The sequence below is a fragment of the Lethenteron reissneri genome, chromosome 24 (genome assembly GCF_015708825.2).
Source record: "Lethenteron reissneri isolate LAM-NWPU_2019-01 chromosome 24, ASM1570882v1, whole genome shotgun sequence".
NCBI classification, from domain to species: domain Eukaryota; kingdom Metazoa; phylum Chordata; class Hyperoartia; order Petromyzontiformes; family Petromyzontidae; genus Lethenteron; species Lethenteron reissneri.
The window spans coordinates 17,863,701-17,876,150 of NC_083802.1; the positions used below are offsets into that span (position 1 = coordinate 17,863,701).

Below are 12,450 nucleotides of genomic sequence, written 5' to 3' on the forward strand. Positions count from 1 at the left end.
TAAATTAATCTTATTGTGTCATTGGCAACATTGATATGGGAGGTGACGCACGCTCCCCGGGACAAAGCACGTAGGATACGCCACCAAAAATTCAAATTCACACCCACCACACGAGGAGGAAGGGCCCCTTGCATGAGCTGGCGATGAACTTTCGGTATCCTTCAACACCTTTTGTCAGCACGAATAGGTGCATGTCTATTTGGGGAAGGTGAATAGGATGTTGCCAAGAACAGGGCCCAGAAATAGACTTTTTGTTGCGTGCAGTGACATTCACTCAGTAGAGCCTCTTTAGGGAAATAAGAGTGTGCGCGCTGGTAACTAAAGATACACTCCTCCGAGGGAGTGATGCCCTTGTCTGGGTGCACGACTTTTGGAATACATGGGAGGCACAAGCCTATCACTCTTTAAATGGCTCGCCATCAGGCCCGCACAAGCACAACTTAATTTTTTTTTAATGCAGATAAATCCCGTGGTCAGAATCAGGTTCCCGAGGGTATCGGAAAAAAAAATTAAACAAAACCTAAAATGAGAGCTACAAACTAAATTTCCGCTCGGGCTGATTCAATGTAGGCCACATCACTCAAGTTGCCGGAGAAGCGAAAACAACGGCAAAATGCTCAAGTGCGTCGGCAGGAAGTAACAGTTTCCAAATATAATTGCACCTCTGGGAATTCTATTATGGCTTTTTACCCCATGGCTGCCGGGCACCCATGGGGCAGTGGAACCAGCAACGGTGTCGAACAGCCTGAGTGCAAAGCAATTGCAGAGGTCACTGGAGGTCAGCGAGAAAACACAGACGGTAACAAAAAAATAAGCTCTATCACTGGCATCCTGTGGGAGAGAGCGCTGAAGAGAGTCTTCTCGACAGCTCTTTACATTGCACTGTATCCCCAAAGCCTCTGACGTCCAAACTAGCCATTGGTGTCGATCTTCAGAAGACGTTCTCCAAAACACGATGTAATATTAATCTTACACTTTCATTTGAAAGATTTATCACGCATGCGAAAATATCCTAAATGACTCCAGGTGGCCCGGGGGAGAGCGTAATGTGCGGGATGCCAACGGGAAACAACGAGGTGGTCCAAGGGAAGGCGTTTCTGACATCGCACACTCCTGAGAAATGCTATGAAGCCCTAATAAGTTGTCGAAAGACAATGAGGACATCCTTAAATGTCACGAGGCCCGTTTGTGGCCATTAGCACCTCCGATTAGCACGGTTGGTTACGTACGGTGCGAAAGAAGGTCAAAACGTCCATACATCAAAAACAACAGCCCCTAAAAAAAAAACGTTTCCACGCAACTTTTGAAACCAATTCGCTGTTTTCTTGCATCATGCCAATGAAATAAAATCGTCGAGGCTTGACACTGGCTCCCTCTTCTCAATCAAAATAACCTCAAAAAATGGTTAAGTTGTCATAGGCTTGTGCAAAAAAGGGAACTGATTAAGCCATTAAGGAACACGATACTCCAAATTAACATAATTGTTATTTTCTTCTCACTGGGAGGCATATAGTATGCATAACAAAAAAACAAGGCCCTCATAAAAAGGGAGAGAAATCAAAAACCTCGAGAAAAGGGTTTATTCGTTTCAAAACATTTCGAGGGTGGTTTCATGATTTCACACGCGCATACCAAGGATGCCAAATATAAACATGATTTTGACCAAATGCTTTAGATTTAGTCCACCATATCAATGGTGCCTATCAGTTCTAGGCTGTGTGACATGCACAGACGCACACACCAGCAAAAGTACCTTTTTCTCCATCTCTGGCGTTACCGGTTTCAGGGCTTCCACCGATTGAATGGTGACAATGTGAGCTTTCTCCAGATCCATCTGCCTCCGAAAGCCCTGCTTCAGTTCTTCGGTCGTCTGCTTCAGCCTGGGGTAATTCCCCGAATTATCCTACGAGGGAGAACATAAAAAAAACAAATGAGTTCCCCCAGAGTTGCGGTGGCAAGATGTTAAATACCTCGCCCAATATGCAGGAGGTCGTGGGTTCGATCCCGACCCTGATACCTGTATATTTGGAGTTCGCATGGCTCTTTCCCTGTGGATTTTTCTCCGGCTCCTCCGGTTTTCCCTCCACATTTAGAAACGTGCGTTTAGAGTATTTTGCTGCTATAAATTTCCACATGATAAGCCACTTTGTTGAGCTATCGTTTGAGGCCAGGCCACTTCTGAAAAAGAGCTATATAGCTCAATGGGCCTTAGCCTGGTAAAATAAAAAAAGTCTAGTTTAATTTTAGCTTTTTGTTACAGCACATATGGTTTAAGCTCAAAGACTTTCTGCAATCACAAAAGCTGGTTACGTGGTTGACATTTCAGCAACAATTACATTCCAACAATTCCACCAAAACCATAAATTGCCAATAAGTGCTGCGGCCAAGATACGGTACAGCACACACAAGCGGCTTACAAGCGGAAGTAGCCGCACTATCCCACGGTGAATGCGGGCCCCAAATTAACCGCAAACGTCAGGACGACGGATCCCTCGGAGTGCAAAGGAGTGCGAGTGGGGCTTCTCAAACATTCAAACGCTCGCCACCAAAAGCACCTCATTGCTAAGGGAGGGGGGGTACGTGGTGGTGGTGGGGTGGGGGTGTCAGTCGGGGACCGCCCGCAGTCGTACCAGATCGTAGAAGCGGGCGGAGAGTGGAAATTGATCGAGTGGTCTGGGCAGCATCGCCGTCGGCGCGTAGTCGGGCCGGACGCGGCGCACGGCGGCCAGCACCACCTCGCGCTCGTCCTCCACAAAGTTGCAGTGCGCAAACAGCTGGTCCAGCTCCAGCCCGTTCTGCTGCATCTCGTCCAGGCACCTGCAACGACCGGCCGCGAGCGTGCCATGGTTAAACCCCCGAGCAATGGCGCGCGCTCACCGCCAAGCTGCGGGGTGCTTGGATCGCGCGTGAACCGTTTTCGCTTTGTCGATGGCTTCCAGCGGCCGTAACGTGCGTGTCGTATGTGCGCACATATATGCATCTTGAACTTCTTTTGCGCCGTACGTAGTGAACTGTGCTACTGGGAGGTGCGAAGTGTGGCCACAGTGTCAAATTGACATGCGTGACCGAGAAGCGTGATCAAATTAACGTCCCGCGACCCACACAGCGTGCGAGAGGTCGCCGTTCAGTGGTGGACTGACAAAGATCAAGAAGAGCGGCGACATTTGAGTGGTACGCAAAACAGCCGGCAATCACAGACGTCACTTACTAACACAAGGATGAAATAAGAAAATAAAAGCATTGTTTGCAGTACTTTTTCAAACAAAAAAGCAAATAGGCTTTGTGAAAGACAGTTATTTAAAAAACACACATACGTGACAAGCTTCCTTTCCATTCATCTCCCTACATTGCCTCTATTTCTATCTGCAAAAGGTGAACCATGCACCCTAACCAGGTCATCTCCGAGGCCTCAAGGGTAGGATAACGAACTTGTCAGGAGGTTCTAGATTTGAAGCTTTCATGACTGCAAGGATTCATACTCTTTGGTTTTTTCGGTAAAGTCACATAGGTTAAAAAAAAACAAATAAAATAAATCACGACGTTTCGGAGGCAACACAAGCTTCCGTCTTCAGGTGAAACCGTCAAAGCAAAATTGCTGTATCAAGTGAAGAGAAGTCCCAAGAGGCACGACCTTATATACTGGTTAAGGCGGGAGGAGCCAGGATGGGTCGCAGGAGAGGAGGAGTTGTGAGATGGTCAGTACTGCTGCTGGAACTGAGCCTTTGTAATGTAGATGGCAGAAGTAGATAAGCAAGCTAGGATTAAGCTGCCTTTTGTGATGCTGCTGGGTGGGTAAAATTCAAAGCAGGTAACTAAAGTAAAAAAGAAGCTAAACATGATAAGCAACGTGTGGTGATGTTGATGGTGGTGCGTGGAGCTGGGGGTAACAGACTAGTAATATGGATATGTTTAAAAAGATAAATCTAAACTGGCTGTCTATCAGTAAACTGCACGGTAACTAAAGTTTAACTTGGTTAATTACATCTTTCCAATGATTGCTCAATCTGAATCCATCATCTCGATTGAAGTTATGTCTGTGTTTGTATATCTGGATGGCCTCATGGACAAATCTTTGGTAGTATCCAGGAGGTTTGAAAAGTACCTTGGTATCTGAGAACACAACGTCATGCGAGCCAGCAGTATTATAACAGTGGTCAGCCACGGCCGACGAATTCGTCTTACCATGTTTCAAATCCGACTTGTGCTCGCGAATGCAGTCAGCAATGTGTCGTTTAGTTTCCCCGATATAGCAGTCACCACAGGTACAACTTAATCTGTAAACACCGGGGTACTGTAATTCAGGAATGGCGTCCTTTATGGATGGGATCAGATCACGAATTTTGTGTACTGTATTGAATCGGACCTGGATCTTGTGTTTGTTAAGAATTTTGGAAATCTTTTTGCTAACGCCTGCTATGTATGGCAACGTGATGGTTTTGATCGGAGTTTCATGTGGTTGTTTCTGCATGGTGGGAGAAACAGCTTGGCGGATAGTGCGGTCAGAGTATCCATTCATCTTGAGGGCCCGATGTACATGTTTTAATGCAATGGCCAGGTGGTGTTGGTTAGAGATGCAATGAGCCCTATGATATAGTGTTTTGATGAGAAAATTCCTTTGAGCCGGGTGCTGGTGGAAATCAGGCTTCAAGTAGGAACCTGTGTGGGTGGCCTTCCTGTAAACAGAATGACCCAAAGAGCCATCGGGCCTCCTCTCAAACAGAACATCCAAGAATGGTAGCTTGCCATCTTTCTCCACTTCCATTGTAAATTTGATGGATGGGTGTCTGGAATTGTTATGCAGCTCATGGAGACGTGACATTTATTAAGTGCCAGGCTAGCCCAACGTTACATTTGGACAGCGCCGCACATCGTGTTTCAAAGAAAGACGGATGCAGACTGCCGTGGTCAAGATTTAGAGGTTATGTAACCGCTGTGGACCAGAGGTCAGAGCGCTGAGTTGGCACCGCTAAAGATCCTGGGTTGGAATTCAGATGGTCGCCTGTTATTAAAGCAGGTTCTCAGACATAGTGAGTCGATAGATTACTCTCAGTGGTCAAGCAGGTGGGAAAGTGCTGCCCCTTACTGTGTCATCCAGAGGTCACTTGAAGGGATCTTTCCTGATGCTGGTCATTACAACATGAAGCACAGGAGCGACTGATGAATTTAGTAACGATCACTGCAAAGGTTGGCTCAAGCTAACGTTGTAAACCGAAGTCACGTGCCACGCATTCCGTTTGCAAATGAAAGATATCAGTTTGAGGGTCACAACCGGAAGACACATCAAACCACGTGTACCTACTAGGGCAGACCATGGTGAGATCAGCTCATGTACAAGAGCTGGATCAGTTGAGATGGAGACGGCTTGGCGAAGGCTTCATCTAGCAGTGAACGTTCTGACTACAAATGACCTCATCCGATGCCACCACACTCCTATCAAATTACAGCCCGCAAAAAACCTTGCTTACACACCATTGCAGAAGCAGTCGCAAAAACAAGAACACCAAAACAAATATGTAAACGCCCCGTCGGCGATTGCAAGGCCGGTCTGCCTGGGTTGCCTGGTCACGTGTGTCGTCTGCAGAGATTACAAACGTTCCGCTTAGGAGGACGCGGGAAGACAATCTGTCCCCAGGTTTTGGGCGGGCCCTCTGGGACGCGTGTGTCACTCAAAGCCCAAGGCATTAATACCCCCCCCACCCTCCAAATTTCTCGTGCTGCGTGGCAAAACAGCCGAAGCCAAAGCCATTTGGCTTTTTTTCTGTGTTGTCCAAGACAACCAAGCTAATCTGCGCACGACAATGGATTACAATTCGAAAGCCTCGTGCTGAGCATCATCCACATCCTCTTAGCTCTTCCATTGTGCTGAGTTCGAAGGTGATTATTCCGAGTGATAAATCCACTGGGATGCACACACTTCTTGAATGCAAGCGTGTGACAAATGAGGGATGTTTTCACTTTATTTGTTAAGCCAAGGGACACATTCGGCCCCACAAGATATTCTATTGACCCACAGCAGCATATCAGCAAGGACAATAGTGGGATATTAGCAAGGACAATCGCGTGAAATGTCCCTGGTCTTTACAGAAACGATCTGTGGATTCATTAGGGTTTATGAAGCAAGACTGCTGCAAGGTAAAACATCTCTTAGATATGAATACGCCAAGTACGGCACACAGTGCACCCCTAGCATTGCACAAGTCACTTTCACACCTGCATTTGTAAATAATGATTGTAGTCCGTTAGCATTGAAAACAAAAGGAAGTCAACCAGACAAACCAAAAGCCACTGACATCTCTAAGACAATGAAATATCACAACTTTACTGCACTTCACATGTTATAAAATGATTGTGAAGACATTCAACAGCAAAATTATTCAGATAATGCCATCCACAAAGTGACAGGAGCTATAAAAGACATCCGGAAAAAAAAAAACATGTTTTAAATGGGCACCAACCATGGGATCCATAATAACATCGAAATTCCTGGCTAGCGATTAAAAAAACATTGTCGCACGTTATTTAAAACACACTGCCGTTCGCTTAGTTAGAAAACTGGATTTCTCCCATCAGTAGACATCATGTAATAAAAGGTTGCAAGGCATTACTACAATTGCTCAAGGTGCGGTGTGCCAGTACCGTTTAATTGAACATACAAACTGCACATGAGAACAATCGTTCGTATTTACTAAATGCTGAATTACATTTTTGTTTTATGTTTTATCATCAATAACAAATTAAAATTGGCGAAAATGCATTGGCAGTAGTGTACAAGCACAGATTACAAAATAAAACTCAAAACATATGTCAATAACACTGCCATAAAAGGAAAGAAATATATAAATAGGTTCCATTTTGAGCAATGGCACTTCTTCATAGTTCTATGCTATTTAGAGTAGAACCACTGCCTAACAAGTGACCTTTTATATGTTTATTTTTAGGGCACTGATATTGACAAATTTACTGAGTTACTCTATTTTATTAGCTGGATCGGTGTCACTGCAAAAAGAAATCCCACTTTATATATAAGGCTCTGGGTTTCATTAAAATATCAAGCGCTGATGTGTCAACAATGCAGTTTAATAGGACTCAAATTGTACCGCAAAATACAATTACACCTGTGTTATTCCAATTGTTTTATCCATTTATTCTGAAAAAATGTTTTTTTATACACATTTATTTAGGAATAAAACCATTCTTCAGATGTAAAAAAGGAAGTTCCAGATGTCAACACAAGCAATCATCATCAAGTGTGAAAAACAACAAGAAAATTTGAAAAAAGTGGGTGTGTTTTTCACACCTTATGATGATTGCTTGTGTTGCAGTCGAAACGTCGTGAGAATTGTATTGTTTTATATTTTTATTATTTTATTGTTTCCCTTCTAAGTGACTTTACCGAAAGAACCAAGAATATGAATCCCTGCAGTCACGAAAGCTTCAAATTAAGGTTTAACATATGTATCAGAAACACGGACAGTGACAAAGTAAATGGAAGAAAAGCTAAAAAGTGCCCAAAAAACATGCAAAAGCACTTGCTTGAAATTACACTGACAAACACAAAGATACACACAAATTAAGATATATTCGATCGAATGCAAAGCACATCAAGAGAAGTGCATGGGTTTGGGCAGGACACATCCCAGAAAGGAGAATGGCTGATGGCCGATACTGACGGTGGAGTGGCAAATACGGGAACATGCCCCAGAGGTTGAGCACCACAGAAGCAAAGACGACATCAGTTCAAGTGCATGAGCTGGATGGATTGTTGCATCGCAAGGCAGTGACATGTGGTCAACAACTTGGGGTGTTTTGAATCCAGCAGTGGATAGCTCATGAATGATGATGATGATGGTTGTGTTTATGGGTACTTAACTTTTTACTTTCGACAGTGAACTGCTGCCCTGGACTGAAATAATTCACTAAAAAATTTTGCCCAACCGCTCGTAAAATCTCACAATCCAATAGAGCTAGATAGCTCTCACACTGTTTGGTTTGAAATAAACAAATCCCCGAAACTATCAATACAATGAGAAGATAAAAAAAAAACATATTTTCAGCACAAGGATACTCATAAGAGACAATTTTCGAGCCTAAAGTGGCCATCTCCGTGTGCAGACCACAGCCATGCAGGCAAATGAACGGGAGGCAGCGGAAATCACGGAGGACGGTGATGGACAGACAGACACGCGCGTCACGATCTGTCCACACCAAGACCGGGCGTTCTGACGGCGGAGGATCCGTTTTCCGAGAGCGAGCGAGCGAGCGAGCGAGGGGAGACACACACACATGGGGGGCACGCCTGCACCGCAGCTCCCTGCCGACCACTGCACCGCGAGAATACTGAAGAACATTATTATTAATGGGCACAGCAATATATACCTGGCGGCAATCACTCACGCACCTTTTGCTTGTCATATTTTTCAGGCTTAGAAGCGTCGCGCAGCCCACTGATATTCCCACCCCCCCCCCGACGTTCGTATCCCTTGACTTAAAGGGGAGACGTAAATTCTGGTTTGAAAACCCCATTTGAGCAAAATCAAGCGATTGACCACAGAGACAGATATTGGTCAAATGAAGACGGTCCTCTGCCCTCACAAATGTTTTTTCCCTGCACTCCGACAAATTACAAGCAATGGTTTGCTCAGGTCCAATACCCCAGCTTGCTGTATTATTTATGAAGTAAGGAACTAGGTAAAGTCTTGAGGAGCAAGCGATCCATCTTCATCTCAGTCATTATTCATTAGGTGTTTTCAATCAAAGGCATGTTGCACATACCCTTGGCAGCAAAACAGCTATGGCACATTTTGCAATGTAGCTACCACCTTTAAGGAAATGTCAACACGCCTTCTGTTCCGATTTGTACCGCTGTAATTGTCAACCAAACAAGCAGTCACACGCAGTAAAAAATTTATTTTTTCTTCAGTCGAACAACATCACTATTCTGGGAGGCATATAAAGAAGCATCTTTGCAATTTTGCATCTAAGCAAGGCATCTGTTCGACGCGTATTTGCACCGTAACAAATAAAACGTGCATGCAACCTGCTGCTGCTGCACAAACAGGAGTGTGCGCCGCACTTGCTAAAGGGCAGCTTTGTAATCAGAACGACTGCAACAGAACATAAGTTAGAGTAATTTAATTAAGCACCAGGGTGGTTAAATCTCCCTACAGGTGGTCTCCCGTCGATAGTGCGCGTCGTTAATCCAAAGCCATTTCCCAAGACAGCTAAACGCGATTGCCCACTAGCTAATCTTGTGGGAGGAGGTCATTTAAGTGGAGAAAAAGGCAAAAACACGGACAAATTCCACATGGGAAAATTCAATATAGCCATCACGAACACAACTAACTCAAGTGCACGTGGTCCCTTGCCCTTCTACGACCCAGCCTCAGCTGTCCCCTCGTGCCACTCTCAAATGAGGGAATGAACAAAATTGGTGGCATGATTCGTTTTCTGAAACGTTGCCAAGTGACAATATGTCACACACCAAACATTAAGATAAATTACCTTTGTATACACATTACACAAATTGCAATCGAAGGCCAGCTTTGGGTCCATTCACTAACACCATGTTATGCATCACTTTGTTGATTTATCCACAATGTTCTACACTCTAGCTACTTAATACAACATTATTCTTGAAGGGATGCTTTAGTCCAAAGTCAATGACTGTGACTGGGTTTTTTTGTCAACGGGTGAAAAAATGGGCATGAACCACCCAGCTTCCCAAGCCCTCACTACAAACGTGCCAGAGACAAAAATATCGAACTTGCCTCATCTCTGACCACCTCTGCAAGGCTGCAATTTGCAGACAGCTTTCACAGCGGATGCACCTGACAGATGCACCAGCACTATGACCAAATCACCAGAAATGCGCCCGATCCCATCAGATTACAGAAGCAAAGGAGGCTTGAGTCTGAAGAGTGATTGGATGGCAAACCTCCATCCACAACACAGGTGTCATAGGCTGTTGCAGGGCTATGTTGTGAGCAGCAGAGTTACTGTCCTGTACTTATATACTCCAACAGCTATGCTTTCCACCATCAGATCAGAGGAGTGATGTATGGTAAAATAACCCCAGTAACCCACAGCATGGGGAGTCCCCATCCACCAGTCGATTGACAAAGGAATGTAAAAGAAGATGCACTTCAGCACTGCTCTACACGGACAAAGAACAACGCAAGGGGCCACCGCATCGGGTCACCTCCCAATGACTTCAGTACATGCAAACATAGGGCTGCAGACATCCTGATGCTCATGCATCCTTTGGCTAAACTTGACATTATCAGAGTAATGGGTTCTCATGAACACAGCAACGGTGATTTGTTACACACAAAACCCTTGTCTGCCAAGTGCTGCATCACTGGTATGCGCCACCATGCCCCAAATGTGCATACAGTATTTATATTACGTGGTGGTGCTAATGACGAAGGTTGGGCTGTTACGAAATAGTGAACGTATAATTAACTAGTGGAGAGATCCCAACACAGACGCACGTATAGATTGTTTGACCTAAGGCTACATGAAAACGCTTTGTCTTGGCAAATACCTTCCAAGTTAATGGAAAGTGCATGCAGGATGGCGCCGACGGCAACTGCTGTTGTTGCCCCCTGCTGTTAACGCACGGTCAGCCACCAACAGCTTTACACCGCATGCAATCATCGCTTCGGTTACACTCAAGCCATTTTACCCCTAAAGGCTTTTCTTACACAACCGCAAAAAGCCACATTGCAGTGGCTCAGCAGCCACCGAATCACACAAGCCTCTCACAATATGGCTTGTATTGCTCATATGCGCCAAAACAAACTGCCTCATACCAGTGTATACTGCCATCTGCTGGCACGCCGTATCACACAATGGAGGGTGAGTAGAAACTGGTTTGGCGAAGAAACGGCGATTCCAGACGAGAAACTCTGCATAACCACTGCCGCACTCAAAGTTCAACAATGTATGTTGAACTTCTTTCGCACCGTACGTAGCCAACCGCGCTAATCGGAGGTGCATGTGGCAGCAAGCGAGGCATATGTTGGCGGGCGCGGTGTCTCACCTCGCGACGACGCTCTGTGCAATGTTGGGCACACGCCCCATGCACTCCAAGGCAGCGGCGTATGATACCAGGCTGGGCTTCAGGCCGGCCTCACCAACCATGGAGAAGAGCTTGGCAATCTTGAATAGAAATTTCTGTACGATGACACACACAATGTTATCAGTCGCAGGTTCCGTAAGACCAGTAACGGCAATCAAGTTTGGTTGGTTGTGGTTTAATGGCCGGCTGCCTAGCTAACAAGACAGTAGCCCTCCTAGCTTGTTGCGACTGGGCCTGAGGCCTGTTGGATATAAGAGGAAATTATATCTAAAGAAGATATACATGGAAGACCCAGGGTAGAGATCGAGAGACGGCATATAAAGTGGTGGTTCAACAAAAGGAGTGGAGTGGACATTTCCAGAACAGAAATTAATGGATTAAGACCAGAAAGGTACACCCTCACGTGAGGGAAAATGGTATAAAGACAAAGACCCAAAATTTTGTTTAAAACAGTAAAACCTTGGATTGCGAGTAACTTGGTCTCCGAGTGTTTTTGCAAGATGAGCAAATTTTTTAAATAAATATTAATTTGATAAACGAGCGAGGTCTTGCGATACGAGTAGTACGTGCATAAGCTTTGTCTGCCGAGCGTCACGTGATCACAATATACAAGTGCTTTGGATTACAAACACGTTTCCGGAACAAATTATGCTCGCAATCCAAGGTTTTACTGTATAGCCGCGCCACATTCACTTCAACGATCTAAACCCGTACAACATTCACCATCAAATACAACGTTCAACGTGGACTAATTTTTCTCACAATGCAACGTTTTAAAGAACATGAAGGAGTATATAAAGCCGTTTGCAACACGGATGAGTGTGGAAGGTGGAGAAAAGTTGGCCTTTCCTTTTTGGCCCAGGCGCCCATCATTACGTCGTAGATCTGCATATTCAACAGCGAGCGCAAGTTGGGATCCTGGTGGTAGTGCCACAAGTATTTCTGCGCACGCTTCAGCTCGCCGGAGAAGAGGCAGGCATCAAGGTAGCACAGAAGGCGGTCACGGAGTTCATCCGGATCATTCTGCTGCCTCTCCTGGACTTGCGTCGCCCCCTCGGCCTTGTCCTTTACTACAACCACCGCCTGTCACACACACAACACAGTGGCTTGACAATTAAAACTGTGGTCATTATCCAAAAATGATGTTATTTGCGCGTCCCACATGATGTAGGGAAGGCCGATTGAAATTAAGAGACAGAGATCTTGCTTGTATGTGTTTGTGTCCCACATGACGTCGATTGAATATTAATCAGAACTCCATGAAAACAAATATAGCCACTGTTTTTGAAGATCTTGGTATGCTGTTGCATTTATATGCTATATAAATATAAAGTGGGTTGTATTGTAAATAATTTATGGGATGAAAATAG

The 12,450-nt window shown here is 45.0% G+C and overlaps 1 protein-coding gene across 1 annotated transcript in view; it reads right to left on the reverse strand.

Annotated features, from left to right (window-relative positions):
- POLRMT (RNA polymerase mitochondrial) overlaps window positions 1–12,450 on the reverse strand; it is a 69,091-nt gene that overhangs the window by 52,468 nt on the left and 4,173 nt on the right. Inside the window, exons 4-7 of the mRNA XM_061558532.1 lie at window positions 11,930–12,163; window positions 11,042–11,175; window positions 2,631–2,817; window positions 1,754–1,903 (exon numbers count right to left, since the gene is read on the reverse strand). Of these exons, the coding sequence (XP_061414516.1) occupies window positions 1,754–1,903; window positions 2,631–2,817; window positions 11,042–11,175; window positions 11,930–12,163 (705 nt within the window). The remainder of the gene's footprint in view (window positions 1–1,753; window positions 1,904–2,630; window positions 2,818–11,041; window positions 11,176–11,929; window positions 12,164–12,450) is intronic.